The sequence below is a fragment of the Dama dama genome, chromosome 12, assembly GCF_033118175.1.
Source record: "Dama dama isolate Ldn47 chromosome 12, ASM3311817v1, whole genome shotgun sequence".
NCBI lineage: Eukaryota > Metazoa > Chordata > Mammalia > Artiodactyla > Cervidae > Dama > Dama dama.
The window spans coordinates 90,840,091-90,861,532 of NC_083692.1; the positions used below are offsets into that span (position 1 = coordinate 90,840,091).

At 36.8% G+C, this 21,442-nt stretch overlaps 1 protein-coding gene across 1 annotated transcript in view; it reads left to right on the plus strand.

The window, feature by feature from the left end:
- The window catches only part of HOMER1 (homer scaffold protein 1), a 125,794-nt gene extending 104,859 nt beyond the window's left edge, over nt 1–20,935 (plus strand). The window contains exons 7-9 of the mRNA XM_061158097.1: nt 2,297–2,407; nt 3,016–3,096; nt 18,011–20,935. Of these exons, the coding sequence (XP_061014080.1) occupies nt 2,297–2,407; nt 3,016–3,096; nt 18,011–18,199 (381 nt within the window). The 3' untranslated portion in view covers nt 18,200–20,935. The remainder of the gene's footprint in view (nt 1–2,296; nt 2,408–3,015; nt 3,097–18,010) is intronic.
- The last annotated feature ends 507 nt before the right edge of the window (nt 20,936–21,442 follow it).

Consider the following 21,442-nt stretch of genomic DNA (forward strand, 5'->3'; position numbering starts at 1 on the left):
TGTTATCTGTCTCTGAATATTCAGTGTTTATTTTTGTTTTAGCAAGCAGTTAAATTACTGGTAGAGTGTAGTCATCCCTTAGTATCTGATGCGTTTGGTTCTAGTGCACCACCCCCTGCCCCACCTCACAGGTAGTAAAATCCATGAATGCTCAAGTTCCTTATGTAAAGTGGCATCAGAGTCATCCCTTTGTATCCGTATGTTCCACGTCCACCATGAGTATTAGAGGGCTGGCTGTACTTTGAAGTTTTGGAGGTGTAGACTTCTGCTTTAGTATTCGGCTTATTTCCATTTTGTTCTTAATTCAAGGGGATTTTTTGAGTCCTTGGAAATCTTTATTTCTAAGGCATAATCCTCCTGGGGTTTCAGTGGGAAGCTTGACGTGCTTACTGAGAAGCCTAGTTTGGTGTTGACACTAACCTCAGAGTGTCTTCTCTGTGGTGAGCACTACCACACCTTAACTCTTCTTCATTCTTCTAGCGTTTCTCCCACACCCCGGGGCCCTTGTGATTCCTACTTTTACATGTTTACTTCAGAAGTCAGCCGAAGATTTGAGGGATGTCTGTATGCTTTTTAAGAGGCCTTTTTTTCATATAGTTCCCTGAATTTCGATTTGCTTCAATTGTTCTAAGGCATCCCCAACTCCTCAGACTTCTTTGGGAAAATAAGAGCTCAGCGTTTTGCTTGCATTCTAGTCAGGCAGTGCAGCCAGCCTGCGCAGGGCCTTTAGGCAAAAAGATGTGTAAATGTGTATCTCACTCAGGATGATGCTCTCTTTGGGTCTTTTGCCCAATTTGGTCACTCACCAGGGCCTTCTAACAGTTGACGTTTACATTTTGCCCATGATTTTGTTATATGGGTGAAAGTTAATCCAGTAAAAAATACTCCAACCTTATCAAGACTGGAACTGCTCACGAGGAATGTATTGCCTAATGCACAAAGAGAACTAATACATATTAGACAATAGGGGAAACTTCCCAAGATTTTTGAACAGATGTTCAGTGTTGTGGACCAGAAGACAGGAGAGCCTGAGCACTGAGGAGATAGAAATGGCTTTCTAGAGAAGGGCATTCTAAGCTGAGTGTTGGGGGGTTGGTTAGTTCTGAGTGGTTTTCAAAGGTAAGAGAAGACATTCTAGTTAAATCAGCAAGATGGATATTAGCATGGTTTGTGGAAAGTTCATACATACTAGGTGTCTTGAGCAATGAGATGTTTATAGTTTGCAGCTAGCTTTTGGAGGACTGAGAGTTTAGATTTGATGCTGTGAGAAAGACGAGCCATTGACAGGCTTGTAGCGGGGCAGTCACACAATGAAAGATGGGTGTTAGCAGTTTTCAGAAGACATAAAAATAGACAGAGGATATAATTAGGTCCAGTGGCAGGCCGTTGGTTTTGTTTACACCTGTATGACAAGGGTCTGCGCAAGGCTATTACAGCATGAATAGAAACCAAGAAAATGATACGAGAGGAGAGTGACAGAATGTGGTGTTAATTCAACATTTGGGAAGTGTGAGGGAGAGAGATTTGCTGTTTCCTTAATAGCCTACAATTTATTGTATTCTAACCAATCAAAATGTATGAGCTCCTGACATGCAGAGAATTTTGATAAGGTGTGTGTTTTTATGTTGACTTCTGTCTGTTTTGACTATAATTTTGGATGGTATAGCTTTTAGAGACAGTGCCCTTCTCTGTTCTTTAAAAAAACATAGCAAGTGCACATTAAAAGTTAAGTTGCTGTCTCGGTCCTCAGTAAATTTGTACTGCGTAGAGAACTCTTCTCCTTTGCTGTTAGAGACCCTACTGATGTGAAGATATTCTAGTATCAAGTGATTTAAGTTGTATTTTAAGCATATCTTTTCTTCCAGATTCCTTTACATTTTAGAAGTGTATTTGAATATTTTCTCACTTCTGCAAGGCCAGTTTTCAGAACCCATATTTAATTTAAAGGCTACAGATGGAGGGCAGATGGCTGGTTTTGAATTTGTTTTCAGAAAACGTTTTTAAAGAAGACTTTTATTATAGGGGTTTTCTACTGTCATTAATCACTTAATTTAAGTTTTCCTAACTTTTTCATAACCAAGTCTAACTATCTTCTTTGGTCTTTTTCCTTAATCCTAAATTGATATTTTTAAAGAATCAATTCTACTCATTCAACCCTGTCTTAATATTTCTCAAAGTTAATTTTCATATATTGATTCAAAATTCATTAGACAACTGTGAAGGACTTATTGTATGTCTTCAGCAAGAAATCCTGTGGAATTGTCATGATTTAGTTTCTGTTCTCATTTGATTTTAGGTGACTGAGCTTGAATGCGTTAGTAGCCAAGCAAATGCAGTGCATACCCACAAGACAGAACTAAATCAGACAATACAAGAGCTGGAAGAGACGCTGAAAGTGAAGGAGGAGGTAATTTGCTACTTCTCACGCATCTGTAATCTCATAAAATATGTGTGCAGTTTTAGAGTCTATATCCGATTTAAGGGTATTTTATGCCATAAGCTTGTGGGGTGTTTTTAGGATGAAATTTTTCTGATTGATACTAACCTTGTTCACATTTTCCTCATCGCTATGTCTGTTGTTATGAACCATGGTGAGGCAGTCAGACTGAGATACTGCCTCTTTCCTCCTGTATGAGAGTTGCATTCATACAATCAACAGAAAACCATTAGAAGTTAAATGAATTTTACGAGCTGTTGCTTTCTCTAGTTTCCAGTCAAAAGATTTAATACCTCAGGAAAGAATTATATCCACAAAGCTTGAAGCAGACTTAAAATGTTCAGATTGCTGTTTCTAAGCAGTACTGTACCAAAGCCACCAAGTTGACTTGCTTCAAATTATTCTGTGCTAGACTGCATACGCATTAAGATGAGTTTATCCCTTGAAATCAGTACAATGGAAATTTTTTAAACACCCTTTTTCTTAGGACTGGGACAGTAATTTCAGGGAAAAATAAGGCCTTCTCTTTCCTTGATATAGTTAAAATATTGTTAAAAATATTGTACTACGTTTTCTAGGAAATAGAAAGATTGAAACAAGAAATTGATAATGCCAGAGAACTACAGGAACAGAGGGACTCTTTGACTCAGAAACTACAGGTGAGCTCTAATAAAATTTTTATTCATTTCTGCATAGAAAGTCATCAGTCTTTCTTTCATATAGTAATGACTTTTTTCCTTCAACTCAGTTTTGAAGGTTTTTGGTCATTTTTCTTTTCTAGAACTTCTGATTCATGCCTGATGGTTGACTTTTCAAAAATTACTCGATTCATCTAAGTAGCTTGCCGTAATAGGTGGTCATTTATAAATTCTTTGTCTTTAGCAAATTGTTTTAGAAATGTCTACTTTTAGTATAAAAAGTGCTCTGAATTTAAAGAAAATGTCTCAAATGGAGTATATTCAAATAGTTTAGGAATTCTGCTCATCTTTTTTCACACTGAACTAATATATGAAATACAGCAGTAGTTGTGCCCTAAGGGAAATCAAGGCAGTCTCCTTTTCCTTTCTTTGCTCTAATTAATTTTACTCACTTTTCTCTGCATAAATAGTATGCTTCCTGACTCTTAATTCACATACATGTATCCTGTGTCAGTGGTAGTCAGCCATAGTTAGGGAAGATTCTTTTCAAAATTACAGCCAGGATCGCCTCCTGTCAGCCCAGACACTTTTCTTATACCTCCTAACCTCAAGAAGTGTTAGGACCACTCACAGGTTTGGAGTAGAAACAAATGTAAATATGTATAGAGTGAGGAACTGGGGACAAAAGTTGGTAAGTGGGACCTGAAAACCTAGGATTGGAAGGAGTACCTAGATTGTAATAAGAACAATCAATATTTATTGAGTCCTTACTATATACCAGACACTGCACTTCACTTATGCATTTAATCCATGTAACAGTCATATGAGGAAACTAAGGCTTAGATAAGTTAACTTGTCCTACCTGTTTAAATGAGCACAAACTCTGACAGTAGAGACATTTCATGAAACAAACAAGTTCTTCATATGAAATATTCCCCTCTTTTTCTCCCATCACTGACTTTCAGCAGTCTAGGAAAATGAAGTTGCTTGTTTTGATCCGCCCTATTAAATATTGTTTCTATATTTTAACCGTCTGTGTAGGTTAGTGGTTCTTAACTAGGAGTAGTTTTGTGCCCTGTGGAACATAGATCTGTGTGGGGAGACAGTTTTGATTTTTACAGCTTAGATGGTGGAATTGACCTCTAGGAGGTTAGGGCTTCCCAGGTGGCACTAGTGATAAAGAATCTACCTGCTAATTCAGGAGACACAAGAGAGGTGGGTTCTATCCCTGGGTCAGGAAGATCCTCTGGAGAAGAAAATGCAACCTACTCCAGTATTCTTGCCTAGAGAATTCCATGGACAGAGGAGCCTGGCAGGCTACAGTCCTGGGGTCACAGTCCATGGGGTCACAAAGAATTGGACGCAACTGAGCATACACACAGGTTGAACCCAAAGTTGTTACTGAGCATTGAATTATCCAGCCCCAAGTTTCAAGAGTGCCAAACTTGAGAAAAACTTGGTGTAGAATTAAAATAAGAAACATATGATCAGGGCTGAAACAAATGGTGGAAATGCAGGCTAGTTTTGTCTTTTGGTTTGGTTTGGCACCCATTGTTTAATTCCTTGCTTTGATATAGGCGGTTGCTAAGCATTTACACGATAGGGCTTCCCTGGTGGTTCACTGGTAAAGAATTCGCCTGCCCGTGCAGGAGACAGAGGTTTGATCTTTGGGTAGGGAAGATCCCTGGAGAAGGAAATGGCAGTCCACTCTAGTATTCTTGCCTGGGAAACTCCAATGGACAGAGGAGCCTGGTGGGCTACAGTCCGTGGGGTCGCAAGAGTTGGACACGACTTAGCACCACCACCACCAAACACTTAGATACATTAGCTCTAGCTCTTACAGTAGCAGTTGTGGTATGCCCATTTTCAAAGAAAAAGCAGCAGTTCAGAGGTACTGACAAGTTTAATTAAGGCACTTAGTTAGCAAATAGTGAAGATTAGATTTGTTTTGATTCCCAAATCTCTGTTCTGTCTATATTACCGCACTGTTTCAGCAGGCAGGCATCCAAGCCATCCCTAACTCTTCTTGGGGAAATTTTTTTTCAGTTATGTACACATTTATATTGTCTCAGAGAAACCAAGAAATGATTTATTCATACCAAACTTCTAAATGTGTTTCATCATTGATCGAGCAGTAATTGAATTTTACAGCTGGCACCTAGAATTGTGACTATCAATTCTTATCTGTTTTTTTCATTGAATATCAGAAATACTTATCAAGACAGCCTACCTGGAATAGGACAGGGAAGCTTTCAGAAAACCTAAGGGTGAATTCTAAAAGGCCAACCCACCGAAATAACCTGTATGTTTTTTCTAGTTTGAAGAAAGTCCCTCCTTTATGGCCTAGTCCCTCCTACCTAAACATCTACATGTCAAAAGTTCCATCACTCTTGAACCTCCATTCATAAATTCAGTCCAAAAAATTGGGATCATTAGTTTCTGAAATGGTAGAGGAGCTTTGAAATTGCAATGCATGGGTTTGGATTGTAGCTATGAATTTGGATAAAAAACATAGTTTGGAAAAATTTTAAGTAGTTTTGATATGATTTTTTTTGGTTTGCAAGTTGTTTTTTCTTTAAATATCAATGTAACATATGCTCATTGTAAAAAATTTAGAAAAATGTAACTTACCAGATAGAAAAAAAAAAAAAAATACTCCCATCATCCTAAGGCAAAGTGTTGAGAATTTCCTTCCCTCAGTGTTTTTATGGATAACTTTTCCTTTATGTGAGACATATAGATAGCAATTTTTTGTCTTTCTTTCCTAACAATGTTATATCATAGTTGCATATGTCATATGGCTATATAATATTCTCCTGCATAGGTGTACCATAATTTTCTTCCAACATTTTTACAGGGATGGTCATTTGTTTTCAACATTAGAATAATGTTATGATGTATCTTTTTACATAAACCTTGGCTTTCTCATTATTTCTTTAAGATGAACTTTTAAAGAATTATTTGGTGTCAATGTTTTTAAATTACTTATGCTGAGAAACTAATGTCTGAAACAACAGGATACCCTCTGGATATTAGTCTCCTCTCATTTTTGCTTCTAATAGGTAACAAAGGGGAACTTAATATTTTTTAAGTATTACCTTTTTTTTTTATTACAAGTTTTCAATGTGTTTATTGTCATCTTTCTGCATCTTGAAGGCATGAAGTACATTTTTACCTTATAGTACATGGCATATCCTTCCCTGGAGTTCTAAGTCCGCAGATCTTCAAATGGGCTGGTTTCTAATGTCATTAAGACTTGGCTTGCATGTTCATCTCACTGATTTCCCAGTTTAAGCACCACTCTGCAGGCCTCCCCACCCCCCAAGTTCTGTGTGATATTACCCTATCTTATTTTCCTTGTAGCAATTATCACTGAATGAAATGATCTTGTTTTTTTAAATTGATTTTTAAACTTTTTATTTTGAAGTAATTTCACGTGGGAAAGTTGCAAGAATAAAGTACCTTTCATGTACCTTTCCCCTATATCATCAGATGTTAACATTTTTGCCATATTTGTTTCATTTTATCATGATGGAATTCTCTCTGTATTCTTTTTTTTTTCTAAATGGCTGAGAATAAGTTCCAGATATGATATCCCTTTACCTCTAAACACTTTAATGTATATTTTCTTTTTCTTATATATAACTTTTAAAGATAATTTTCATTGAAGTATAGTTGATTTACAAGTTTCTGCTTGTGGCAAAGTGAGTCAAGTTGATTTACAAGTTTCTGCTTGCGGCAAAGTGAGTCAAGTATACATCTACATATGTCCACTCTTTTTTAGGTTCTTTTCCCATATAGGTCATTATAGAGTATTGAGTAGAGTTCCCTATGCTTTACAGTTGTTCAGTTGCTCAGTCGTGTCCGACTCTTTGTGACCCCATGGACTACAGCACGCCAAGCTTCCCTGTCCATCACCAACCCCCAGAGTTTTCTCAAACTCATGTCCATTGAGTCAGTGATGCCATCCATCCATCTCATCCTCTGTTGTCGTCTTCTCCTGCCTTCAGTCTTTCCCAGCATCAGGGTCTTTTCCAGTGAGTCGACTCTTCGCATCAGGTGGCCAGAATTTTGGAGCTTCAGCTTCAACATCAGTCCTTCCAATGAATATTCAGGATTGATTTCCTTTAGGATTGACTTGTATGATCTCCTTGCTGTTCCAGGGACTCTCAAGAGTCTTCTTATTAGCTGTCTCTTTTATATAGAATAGAGTGTGTGTGTCCGTCCCAATCTCCCAATTTATCCTTTCCCCTTTGGTTGTTACCATAGTTTGTTTTCTACATCTGTGACTCTATTTCTGTTTTGAAAATAAGTTCATTTGTACCCTTTTAAAATTCTAGGTATAAGCAATACCATATGATATTTGTCTCTGACTTCACTCAGTAGGACAACCCCTTCAATGTGTATTTTCTAAGGAACAGTCTCTTATATAACCCTCAAAACCAAGACATTATCTAAAGACTTTATTCAAATTCCCATAATTGTCCTCTTTATAACAGAATATTAAAAATTGTTTTTCTGGTCCAGGATTCATTCCAGGATCACAAGTTGCATTTAGTTGTCATGTCTATTTATTTTGATGTTAAATTGTCCCAGATTTGGCAAGGGGGAACCTTTTTAATCCTGCTTCTGTGTCCTTTGGATGTGACCCTATCATTTTTTAAAGAACTTCATGTTTTAGCTCAACTAGATATTCTAGGTTCATGTTGTATTTCTCAGTTCCAGCTTTGAAATTAGCTCTTTCTTCAAACAAAATTTTCTTTTAGTAAAGTTTGGTGTTTAGAAACCAGGTTCTGGGCATTAAATATACGTTTTGCTATTGAGATGTCATTGCGTCTAGGCCGTCTTAATTATCAGGGTTAGAAATATGAACATAGCACATTGTGTCCATTACAATAACTATATTTAAAAAAAAGACCCTGAAACCATATTAATACCTCTCATTGCAGTCCAGTACTACGGAGCTCATTTTAGCCTTCCCCCGTTTCCTGTTTATAACTCTGTTCCCCAATATTAAGAAGCCATAACATGTTTACTTGCTTGCTTAAGAAGTGAAGTGAAAGTCGCTCAGTCGTGTCTGACTCTTTGCGACCCCATGGACTATACAGTCCATGCAATTCTCCAGGCCAGATTACTGGAGTGGTAGCTGTTCCCTTCTCCAGGGGACCTTCCCATCCCAGGGATGAAACCCAGGTCTCCACATTGCAGGCGGATTCTTTACCAACTGAGCCACCAGGGAAGCCCAAGAATACTGGAGTGGGTAGCCCATCCCTTCTCCAGGGGATCCAAATGAGTATTCTTTTTGTTTTTAACCTGTGTTCAAAAGGTAATTAGATTCTTTCACTCCCCCTCTTCAATTGGTTAGTTATTCATTTAAAGTACATTTATGTTCATCTGTATCATATTATATTCCATTTTAGTTCTTCCCCATTCTTCTTTGTGTTGTATTTGTATACATTTACTGAGCATTTGGGGCTTCCCAGGTGGTGCTAGTGGTAAAGAACCCACCTGCCAAGACAGGAGTTGTAAGGGACGCAGGTTCAATCCCTTGGTTAGGAAAATCCCCTGGAGAAGGAAATACTGGAAACCCACTCTGGTATTCTTGCCTGGAGCATCCCATGGACAGAGGATCCAGGCGGGCTACAGTCCATACAGTCACAAAAGAGTCAGACACAACTGAAGTGATTCAGTGCACAGACACGGAGCATGTGAAACATGGTTCTAAAAGTCAGAACTACTCAGAAAGATATCTTTCAAGAAGCATCATCCTGTCCAATCCAGTCTAGCCCCATTCCCATCTGTCCCTGTGGGTAACCAGTCTCATTATCTGATTTATTCTTTCTGTGTTTCTTTTTACACAAATGAACAGATATGTCTGTTTTTTTATTCCCTCCCCTTTTTTCTTACACAAATGGTAACATACTCTAGTCACTCTTAATTCTTACACACTTTGCTTTTTTTTAAAAAATCTAAGGTATATCCTGGAAATCACTGTCCGTGTTCATAGAGATCTTGTTCATTCTTTGCTTGGCTGTATAGTACTTCATGTGTATGTGTGATAGTTTTTTCCAAACACACTCCTTTTATGGATATTTGGGTTGTTTCCAGTATTCTGAGGGTCCTGTAGTGAGTAATCTTGTACATAGGTATTTTGTTACTGTTGGAGGTGTGTCTATAGGGTAGATGCTTGGAAGCAAGATCTCCAAGTGAGAAGGCCATACTGTCACACTCTTCTCCGTTATGGGCATTGCTAATTTCCCCCGTATCATCAGCGTGTGTGCGCCTGTTCCTCACAGCCTCATCAACAGAGTGTGTTCCCAGACTTCTCATCTTTTGGCAGTGTGTGTTAGGTGAGAGACGATAGTTCTAATTGGTGTATCTCGTAGAATGAGTGAGGTTAAACATCTTTCATAAGCTTAGAGGCCATTTCAGTGTCTTTTTGTACCTGTATAGACTGTGTTTTCATGTCTTTAGCCCTTTTCTCTATAGAATTTTGATGCTTCTTTGAAAAATTTTCTAGAGTTCTTTATATATCTGCAATTGTGTGTTACAGATATTTTCTCCCAGTTTGTCAGTGTTTTTTGACTTAGCTTAAGACAGTGGTATTGTTTTATGTAGTAGTCAGATATATCATTCTTTTCTCTCATTGCTCTGTTGTTGTTCAGTTGCTAAGTTGTGTCCAACACTTTGCAACCCCATGTACTACAGAACACCTGGCTTCCCTGTCCTTCACCATCTCCTGGAATTTACTCTAATTCGAGCTGGATTTAGAAAAGGCAGAGGAATCCAAGATCAAATTGCCAACATCTGTTGGATCATAGAAAAAGCAAGAGAATTCCAGAAAAACACTACTGTTTCACTGACTATGCTAAAGCCTTTGACTGTGTGGATCACAATAGACTGTGGAAAGTTCTTAAAGAGATGAGAATACCAGACCACCTTAAATGCCTCCGGAGAAACCTGTATGCAGGTCAAGAAGCAGCAGTTAGAACCAGACATGGAACAATGGACTGGTTCAAAATTAGGCTAAGAGTACATCAAGACTGTATATTGTCACTCTGCTTATTTAACTTGTATGCAGAGTACATCATGTGCAACACCAGGCTGGATAAATCACAAGATGGAATCAAGATTGTTGGGAGAAAGATCAATAACCTCAAATATGCAGATGACACCGCCCTTATGACAGAAAGCGAAGAGGAACTAAACAGCCTCTTGATGAAGGTGAAAAAGGAGAGTGAAAAAGCTGGCTTAAAACTCAACATTCAAAAAATGAAGATCATGGCATCCGGTCCCATCACTTCATGGCAAATAGATGGGGAAACAATGGAAACAAGTGACAGACTTTATTTTCTTGGGCTCCAGAATCACTGCAGATGGTGACTGCAGTCATGAAATTAAAAGATGTTTGCTCCTTGGAAGAAAAACTGTGACAGACCTAAATCACATATTAAAAAGCAGAGACATTACTTTGCTGTTTGCTGAACTGAACAACAACAACAACAACATGTCCATTGAGTTGGTGGTGCCATCCAACCATCTCATCCTCTGTCGTCCCCTTCACCTCCTGCCCTCAATATTTCCCAGCATTAGAGTCTTGTCCAGTATTCAGCTCTTTGCATCAGGTGGCTAAAGTATTGGAGCTTCAGCTTTAACATCAGTCCTTCCAATGAATATTCAGGATTGATTTCCTTTAGGATTGACTGGTTTCATCTCCTTGAGTCCAAGGGACTCTCAAGAGTCTTCTCCAGAACCACAGTTCAAAAGCATCAATTCTTCAGCACTCAGCCTTCTTTATGGTCCAACCCTCACATCCATACATGACTACTGGAAAAACCATGGCTTTGACTATATGGACCTTTGTCAGCAAAACGATATCTCTTCTTTTTAATATGCTGCCTAGGTTTGTCACAGCTTTTCTTCCAAGGAGGAAGCGTCTTTTAATTTCATGACTGCAGTCACCATCTGCAGTGATTTTGGAGCCCAAGAAAATAAAGTCTGTCACTGTTTCCACTGTTTCCACATCTATTTGCCATGAAGTGATGGGACCGGATGCCATGATCTTCATTTTTTGAATGTTGAGTTTTAAACCAACTTTTTCACTCTCCTCTTTCACTTTCATCAAGAGGCTCTTTAGTTCCTCTTCACTTTCTACCATAAGGGTGATATCATCTACATATATGAGGTGTTTGATATTTCTCCCAACAATCTTGATTCCATCTTGTGATTTATCCAGCCTGGTGTTGCACATGATGTACTCTGCATACAAGTTAAATAAGCAGAGTGACAATATACAGCCTTGTCCTACTGCTTTCCGAATTTTGAACCAGTCCGTTGTTCCATGTCCAATTCTAACTGCTGCTTCTTGACCTGCATACAGGTTTCTCCGGAGGCATTTAAGGTGGTCTGGTATTCTCATCTCTTTAAGAACTTTCCACAGTCTATTGTGATCCACACAGTCAAAGGCTTTAGCATAGTCAGTGAAACAGTAGTGTTTTTCTGGAATTCTCTTGCTTTTTCTATGATCCAACAGATGTTGGCAATTTGATCTCGGGTTCCTCTGCCTTTTCTGAATCTAGCTTGTACATCTGAAAGTTCTCAGTTCATGTACTGTTGAAACCTATCTTGAAGGATTTTGTGTATTACCTTGCTAGCCTGTGAAATGAGCCAATTGTGCAATAGTTTGCACATTCTTTGGCATTGCCCTTCTTTGGGATTGGAATGAAAATTGACCACTTCCATTCCTGGAGTGTGAAATCCTGGTTATTGCTCTGACTCTGTTCCACACTCAGATCATATAGAAATCCATCCATATTTCCCTTTAGTGCTTCTGTGGTTTCATTTTTTACATTTAGATCTCTGATTCACTTAGGGTTTGTCCTTTGTGTGTGGTGTGAGATATGGATCTAAGTTTGTCCTTTTTCAAATGTCTGTCTTGTTATCTCATTACCATTTATTTAAAACTTTATCCTTTTTTCTGAGAGATTTGAAATATTCAGCTTCCATGAGTATCTTGGTCTATATCTGGATTTTCACTTCTGTCCTGCTAAGTCACTCGTATCTATTCACACATCCTAGTACCACACTGCTTTACTTGTAGAGGCCTTACAGTATATTTAATATTGAATAAGGTCCATCAGCCCTCATAGGTTTTCTTTTTTATCATTTTTCTAAATGTATTCTTAACATGTTTTTTCCATATGTATTTTAGTATTAACATTAGTACCAATTTTAGTTTCAACAAAAAACTTAGCTTTGTAAAAAAAAAATCATTGGTATTGCTTAAAATTTAGATTGCTAGTTTAGCAGAAGTGATATCTTCATGAGGTTTCCATCCTATTCAAGAACAGAGGATGTCTTCTTACAGGTTCACGTCTACTTTTGTGTTTTTCAGGAACATTTTAAGGCTTTTGTCCTGTGAATTTGGAGTGTTTCTTGTTTATTTGTAAATATTTTATCTTCTTTTATACTATTGAAAATTAGGTTTTTTCTGCCATTGTATCTTTTGATTATTGTTTATACAATCAATGTATATGAAAGTTTTTGAATTCTGTTTGCTAATTTTATATCCTGCTACCATACTAAATTATTGTTTGAACTAGTCTTGTCATTTATTTCATTTATTCACTAACAGATAATTTGCAAATAGAAATAATTTTACTTCTTTTTTTCTAGTTCTTAGGGCTCTGTTGATTTTTTTTAATTGAGTTACATCTGTTAAAAATACCAGTACAGCGTTAATAGTGAAGGTGACAGACTTATCTTATTCCTGATTTTAGTGGAAATGTCTCTAATACTTTTCCATTAGTTGAAATGCTGGCGCATCATATTATGAGAGTGGCTTATTCCTATTTTCTTGAGTGTTTCTACTGAGAAAGTGTTAACTTTTGTTAACAGCTTTTTTAGTACCAATGGAGATAATCATAATTTTTCCCCCCAGATTCATTAATATGGTTTATTTTATTAATGAATTTTCTAAAACTGAACAACATTTGCATTCCTAAAATAAATACCACTTAGCTATGGTGTGTCATTTTCTTAATGTGGTGTCAGATTTTTGTTCCCTGTTATTTATAGTTTTATATGGTATTCATTTGTAATATTGGTCTGTAATTTTCCTTTTTCAGGTGGGGGCTGAATTTATACAATGTAGGTGTCAAGGTTATGCTAGCTTCATAAGATAATTTGGAAGATTTTCTTTATTTTCTTATGCTCTGGAATAATTTATGTCATATTGGAACTATCTGGTCTTTGAAAGTTTAATAGAACTCCCGTTTGAAACTGTCTAGGCCTGGAGCTTTTTTAATTCCTTGATTGCTCTCTATTTCTTCTGCAGATATTAGCCTATATAAGTTTTCCATCTGGGTTTTCAGATATTCAATGGAAACTCTTGTAATTTCTTATCTTATATAGTTCCTTATCCTTGTCTTTCTTAAGTTTAGTAATAGTATGTCTGTTTTAGACTTCCCTGGTGGCTCAGTTGGTAAAGAGTCTGCCTGCAATGCGTGAGACCTGGGTTCAATCCCTGGGTGGAAAAGATTCCCTGGATAAGGAAATAGCAACCCACTCCAGTATTCTTGCCTGAAGAATTAGATGGACAGAGGAGCCTGGTGGGCTGTAGTCCATGGGGTCAGGAAGAGTCGGACACGACTGAGTGACTAACAGTTTCACTTTCATGTCTATTTTAAGTTTTTTGAAAAATGAAATTCTGACTTATTAATTAGTGTTACTATTTTTCTGTCTTTTACCTAATGAATTTTTACTCTTCTGTTTATTATACCTGCTTTATGGTTTGTTTTGATTTACTTTTTAATTTTTTTTCTAGCATTTTGAAAGGGGAATTTAGTTCCATTGCTTTCATTTTTATTTATTTGTGTTTAGAACTACAGATTTCCTCTGATCATTGCTTTAATTTGTCCCATAAATTATGACAGTATTTTCATTATCATTAGGTCTTGAAATTCTGTAATTTGGTCTTCCCTTTCATGCTGGAAATGTTTAAAGGAACATGTTTTAATATCCTGGTGGAAGGGTCTTTTAATTTTATGATTTCATTTTACTGCATTGTGATTACAAAGGTTTATTTATATAATTTCTGCTTTGCATAATTTACCGCTTTTCTTATGTAGTCTAGCATATGATCAATTTGTGAATGCTCTTTATTGATTTTGTAATTTAAGCCTTCTACATCCTTACCATTTTTTTGTTCCTCTTGATCTGTCCTATATTGAGAGGAGCATATTAAAAGCTCTTATCAGTGATTTTTTTTCTGTATGTCCTTACAGCTTCTGTAGTTTCTACTTTGTAAAGATGGCTACTGTGTTTCTTGGTACATAAACATAATTGTTGTATCTTCACCGTGTTATAGCTTTCAGCATCGAAGGTGTCTTTCTTTGCTGCTTTGTTTGTGGCTGTCAGAATGCCTGCCTGGTATACCTTTGCTCATGTTATTATTTTTGGACTTTCTAAATGAATTTTCCAGTGGAAGGACCTTTTATTTTATGATTAGCTGTCCCCAAGAGCCTCTTTCTCTTTTTATTTTTTTAAGGGTCTCTTATTTTTTAATTTACTTTTGGTGACCCGAGTCTTCCCTGCTGTGCTCAGGCTTTCCCCGGTCGTGGCAGCAAGGGCTCCTCCGCTGACGGGCGCGGGCACAGTTGCGGGCAGGGGCCCCCCTGCTTGGTGGAATCTCCCCAGACCAGGAGTTGAGGCAGATTCCTGCCCGCCACGCTGCCAGAGAAGTCCCCATCTTCTCGTTTTCACTCTCTCTGCTCAGAAATACTGCCTTTCCAGGTGACCTCCTCAAGGCTTGTGTACCCTGTGAGGTTGCCTCGTGTAGCTCGCTCTGGTCTACCAGGACTTTTTGTTTTCTCCCAGCATCTTGGCACTTTGAGTGGTCTTTCTCTTTCTTTGAGTTATTAGGGTTCAGTCTTAGGTTTTCATTCTCCTCTTCCCTCTTCTGTGTTTCCCCCTCAACCCTGCCTTGCCCTCGGCAAAGAGATAGAGTAAGAACTTGAGAAGTATCTCTGCGAGAAGCTAGTGCTTGTACCTCCTAATTATAGGTAACCTCAGATTTGTATTGTTCTCTTTCTTCTAGTTGAACTTGTGGCATTTGTATTGTTTTATTTGTTCTTATTAGTGGTTTATATCTTTTAGAAAGCTGGTTGAAAGATTTCAGTGTACACAGTAGTTTCCCTGTTCATCTGTTCTGTTGATTTCTTGTTTACCAGCATCCCCCTTGGAGAAGGCACACTCCATTAACACAGGGACCGTCTTTGTTTATTTACTACTTTATTCTCAAAGCCTTGGCTTCCCTGGTGGCTCAGTTGGTAAAGAGTCTGCCTGCAATGCTGGGTTTGATCCTGGGTCAGGAAGATCCCCTGGAGAAGGGAATGGTAACCCACTCCAACATTCTTGTCTGGAGACTCTCATGGACAGAGGAGCCTGGTGGGCTACAGCTCATGGGATCACAAAGAGTCAGACACAACTGAGTGACTAACTTTCATTCTCAAAGCCTAGTTACTTAGAAGACATCTCAGTAAATAATTGTTGAGTAACTCTTCTTCAAAATAAGTGTGTCTTTTAGCCATTTTTCTGTTAAATTATTAATACTTGTTTGGATGATCTGTGTATGATCATGTATGATCTATGTGAAGGTTAACAATCTGATAGGACAGTAATATATCTTGTAAGAGTTCAAGATGTGGATCCGATATCAATAAAGACAAATTTTTGTAGCTTTTATTTAGATTAAATGATGCACGATTCAAATTTACAGAAAATGAACCTGACCTGGTCCCATTGATGGTGGTAATAATTGTTTAACTTTTTTTTAATCACTCGAGTGTTGTAAGCTCCATATCTAACAAATACAGAGCATGACCTTCTGCCCACTAGCATTTTATACTTTCAGTTTTTGCCTTCGAAAGCACTCAAAAGGATTTAGCAAGTTCTGGCCTCAGTGTTTTATCAGCGCTTTATCTTGGTGCCCTGACACATGCTCACATATCAGTTAAAGAAGAAAGGAAAATAGAAGCACAAAAATCATAATAAGCACAAGAAGGAGTGTCGAGGGGGAATAAAAGTTAAGAAGAAGGGCTGGAAAGTATAGACAGAAGATAGAACTGGGACATGCCCCCAACCAGCTTGCTTCATCCTGCTCTTACATTGTCTATTCTTCCTCTGGGATCTTATTCTCTGCCTCAGAATAGACCACAGCACCAACAGCATCAGATTGGATCCCTTTTGTTACAGGCCTGGTGACATTCCTTTAATCGGAGAAGTGGCTCAGAGCACAAGACTCCTGGAGAAGAACAGTGCGGTTTTAATAGCTGGGGGAGTTTGCTGTTTTGCTTGTTTCCACTGAAAATGTTTGGCTGTTTCATTGATTGGCAAGGAGAACAAAGAAGCCTTTCACTTTTTCAGGATGGCTATAGAGGGCAAACTGGGCGGTGCCTGGTAAAGTGGGTGTTTTCTCGTGAATGACATTTGGTCTATTTTTACAGTTGGAAACATTCTAATCTTAAGCTTCTTGTTTGAGCAGGTCAGAGAGCGTGCTGTGGAATTTTTACATTTGATCCCGGGGTCTGTTCACTCCCCTATGGTTTAGAGACTTCATGAACTTGGCTTCTGAATTTATAAATATCGTATTGGTTTCAGAATCTGTTGTTATTTTACTTATCTTCACCTCGTAGGTGATTTGAAGGGAAAAGATTAGAAACATACGTGGTTAACATCTAATAATAAATAAGATTGATTGGAAATCTCTAAGTTCTTTCTTTAAAAGTCATTACAGCTGCACTATTCCTTTTTTATGTCCTCCCAGGCTCTTGGAACTCATCTGTGGTGTCTTTTTGCTTGAGGCTTGCTCTTAGTTAAACATGTGAATATTTCTTTGTGCTGGGAGTGCTAAATCAATGGTTACTTTCTTATATGTATTCAAATCAGTTTTCCAATTATTTTTCTTAGAAGTTTAATTTTGCAGGCATTGTAGGGTAACTGGATTTTGGAAAGAAGTGTACATAGTCCCAACAACCAGAAGGGTTTCCCATTTTCTATGTGTACTCTAATTCCCATCATTCATCTTCACACACACAGCTTTGCCTCATTGTAGTCAGTACACTGCTTCATATTCTGTTATTTGCATTTAACATTTACCAGATTCTTTAAATAATTTTTTTAAAAATTGACCATCCTTTAGATATAGTATATAGTAACTTATAAATAATTTGTAAGTACACCAGGAATTCTGGCATTTATTTTTAAAGTTTAAAAAATTTTTGTTGTCATGAACTTTTGGCTTTCCTTTTGTCATTTTTTTCTTCCCTTAATCTGTAGTATATTGGAATTGTTTTTGTCTAATTCTCTTACATGTACAGGTATTCACTACAGTTTTTAACAGGTGAGCTATGGTCTCTGTACACATTCGTTTGATAACTGAGGTGAAACGAAGAATAATTAACATATTCAGAGGATCCTAGATTTGAGAGAGTCATTTCCTTCTCCAAATCTTTCTCCAGCACTGCCAAGAAAGAGAAAAAGTTAATTTGTCTTTTTTTTCTGCCTGCTTTCACTTGAGATTGCTAACAGTTGTGCGTGAGGAAAAGGAGGCGGGCACAAATAGAAATGAGATGTACCTAATCCACAAAATGGGTCACCAGTCCTGTCTTGGTATTTGAAGTACCTAGACTAATGTTGCCTGACACGAAACAGGCAGGGAGGAAATTTGTACTGGGGGAATAGATGGATTCATGAGCAGCCAGTCAGTAAAACTACATGGACAATCTAAAAACCTCCTTACGCTGTGTTGAGATTCAGAAGCTCATCCTGATGATCAAACTGCATGGACTGTCACAGTATTCTAATAATGAAAGTTATATTGTTTCTTAAATCCTCAACTGACACCCATATATATATCACACTTTTGTTTCTAAAGGAAGTAGAAATTCGAAACAAAGACCTGGAGGGACAACTGTCTGACTTGGAGCAACGTCTGGAGAAAAGTCAGAATGAACAAGAAGCTTTTCGCAATAACCTGAAGACCCTGTTAGAAATCCTTGATGGAAAAATCTTTGAACTAACAGAGTTGCGAGATAACTTGGCCAAGCTACTAGAACGCAGCTAAGGAAAGTTAAATTTCAGTGCCAATTGATTAAAAAAGATACTGTCTCTCTTCATAGGATTGTTTGGGCTCCGCATCAAGATTGCACAAAAAAAAATTTGAATATCTCTTCTCCACGAGGAGGATCTTTTGAAAATTTGGAATTGTATATTTCAGTGTAAATTTTAGAATTCAGCTTGTAGCTAGTTGGGGAAAAAAAAAAAAAGAGATGAAAAACTTGAACTACAAATTACCTCCATGTATATTATTGGCCATAGTTAACTAGAAAGTTATAAATAGACACTTAATGCAATCTTTTTTTTCTGATATTAGCCAATGGGAGAATTAACAAATGTCTGGGTCACATCCCCCATTTTGTGTTCAACACAGTGAAGGTTATCTGCTTTTTAAATTAATTTATTTATGATATCTAAAGCTGTGTTTTGTGCAAAAACTTAGTGATGAAAGCCCTGTCTTTTGTTGTAATCTGAATAATTTCTCAGGATATTTTTGCACTGCCAGAGGCAGTGCCATTACCAATTAATTCTTGCCAGGAGTAAAAGAGAGCTGCATCTTTAATTGAAACATACTACAACTGGGTGTATAGAGTTCTTCCCTTTTTTTATACTGGAAGATATTTCTCTCTGGTGACCACTCTGATACACTCTGGTGTTCTCTAATCTTGTCTGCTGTATAGTTTACTTTTCCATATTGATTCCATGTATTTATGAAAAGATACTGTCTCCCATTTTATTACACATTTTAAAGCCAACTAATGAAGGCAGCTGAGTCCCTCCAAAATTTTTCTTTTTAAATTTCTAATAAATTTGACACACAGTACTGAAATACAGCAGCCGTCACTGACGGTCTGGTCTAGCAATGTTAAGTATATTTACAGAATATGCAGTTACATTTATTTATATATTTTGCAAGAAATCTTTTCTGAATGATTAATGCATTTCAATTTACAAATACTAATGGTTGTTGGGGAACTGTTTATTATAGATCATTTTAAGGTGTATAGCTATTTTAAAGGCGATCCATTTCCATCAAGCAGCCAATCAGAGGACTATTGGGATTGGAGCCGCTTACTCTGTCTGGGTCTTCGCATCAACCACATCTCTAGTCAATCCTCACAAGGCAATATTCTAAACTGTTAACTAGGCATTTCAAAACAGGATTTCAATTCAGTGGGCTCTCCTCAGTGAACAGGTTTTAATGTTGTTTTGATGTAATTTTAAAGGACTTTTAGCAAACATGCATTTCCTTATATATTTCTTTTAAGGAGCTATTTTAAAAGTAAGTCAAGTGCTGTCTAGTCTGCTTATGGAGTAAGAATTGCATCAGAGTCCATATATTCTTGCTGTACAATGCTTGTGATGTTGAGGAGGGTTCTTTTTTAAAGTGTATGCTTGAGTATCGACTCCATGGAGTCTGCAAATGCACTGACTTTTTGTTTGTACCCCAAAACAATTGAATTGTTAAGTACAAAATTAAGCTGATTAATCAATTTGTAACCCATTTTTTCACTCACACAGCTACTCAACACCAGACAATTTTGTTTTATATATGTATGTGTATGTATGTAAATACATACATATTAATTTATATTAGAGTGAAAAATAAATGGTTTGTTTCTAAAGTTAGTTTCTAAAGTGAGTTTTCAGGTGTCTCTGAAAAGTTTATATCAGACACTTAATCATCATGTATTATATGTGCTATAATATCATGTACCTCCATCTATTTTAGGGTATTTTCCTCACCTATTTCTTGTAGGGAGGATAATTTAGGTACACAAGCTCAGAGCTATTTCTCTGATAAATCAGGTAATAAAATTTATTTGATTGATGGAATTTTGAAGTAGATGTGACTTTATCCATCAGTTTCTGAGTACAGAGCACCATATTTTAATTTAAATAGGGGATTTAACACTAGGGATCAGGGAATTTAGTTATGAAGAGTTAAAAAAATTAAAGAAAAAAAAACAATGTTAACTATTAAAATGGTAAGTGAATTATTTTAATGATGTAATGAGATATTTTTAAATTTTGACATAGTTGTCATTTAATGGGAAAATAAGTCACCAAAATGTCTCCACTTGAATTGTATTGATAGATGAGACATGTGTGTAATTCAATATATACATATACTCATATGTATATACAGAAAATTATTTTTAATATTTTCCTACTGATATGAAATTTAAAATTGGAAATTTTGTGAGTTTTTTCTTTTCCAATAGAGTATACTTTTTTTCTTTTTTTAGTGATTTCAACAGTTTCTTGAGGGCTGCACCTTTAAATTCCCAGATTGTCTTTAGACATGTATAGTATATGGGATAAGGTGGACACAAGTGCACATATAAATAAAATCTTCTTATTAAGACTATTTTAAACATTCATTTACAGTAGGAGAGTACCTAGAAATCATCATCAACAAGTCATAATTAGGCTATGTGCCTACTGTCATTTTCTCCGTTTCTGTATTATATAAATAAAAGTTTGCATATTAAGATTTGATTTTTTTCCCAGAGACAAATATTATATAATGTATCTATATTTAGATCAAACTGTGGTAATATATTTATCAGAAAATAATGTTGGGGGACTATAGCCTGAACATGTGGACTGGAAGTGGACGCAGGGGAGGAGAGCAGAGATTGATTCCCATTGTGTAAAGTTATTATGTGATGACTGAATTCTTGTACAAAAAGACAACTGAAAAAAAGAAAAACAAAAATACAGTTTTTATTTTGAAATACCTTTGTTGTTCTCTGAAGAATGTACTTTATCTTTTTTTCCTTCAGTCTTTTACAGATATTTTTAAAGAAGCATTTAAGTAATGGCAGCATTTACTTAAATCTTACAGGTGCTACTGGATTTTGCATTAGTGTGTTATGTTGTGAAATCCTAACTTTGACATAAAAGGTTTTATAAGTATTTCCCTGCCTGGAAAATTAGTTTTTGTTTCTCCTCTCTCTTTTTCTCTCTTTTTTCCTCCCTCTTTCTTCCTGCAGATTAAAAAAGGCCATGAAGTTGCACCCCTTCTGTCCCTATAGGAGAACTCCAGCATCACCATAGATTTAATGTTTTGCTGTCATTGAACTATTGAGAAGCAGTTAAAGGAAAAACTTATACCATTTTTTCAAGTGAAACTAAGAGAGACACTCAAAATTGAACCACCGCCACCTTTTAAAACTCATTTCTCTGCCTTGTTAAAATTAAATGTATTCTTTCACATGTGCGCTCCAAGTCTTCCACGTTTTTG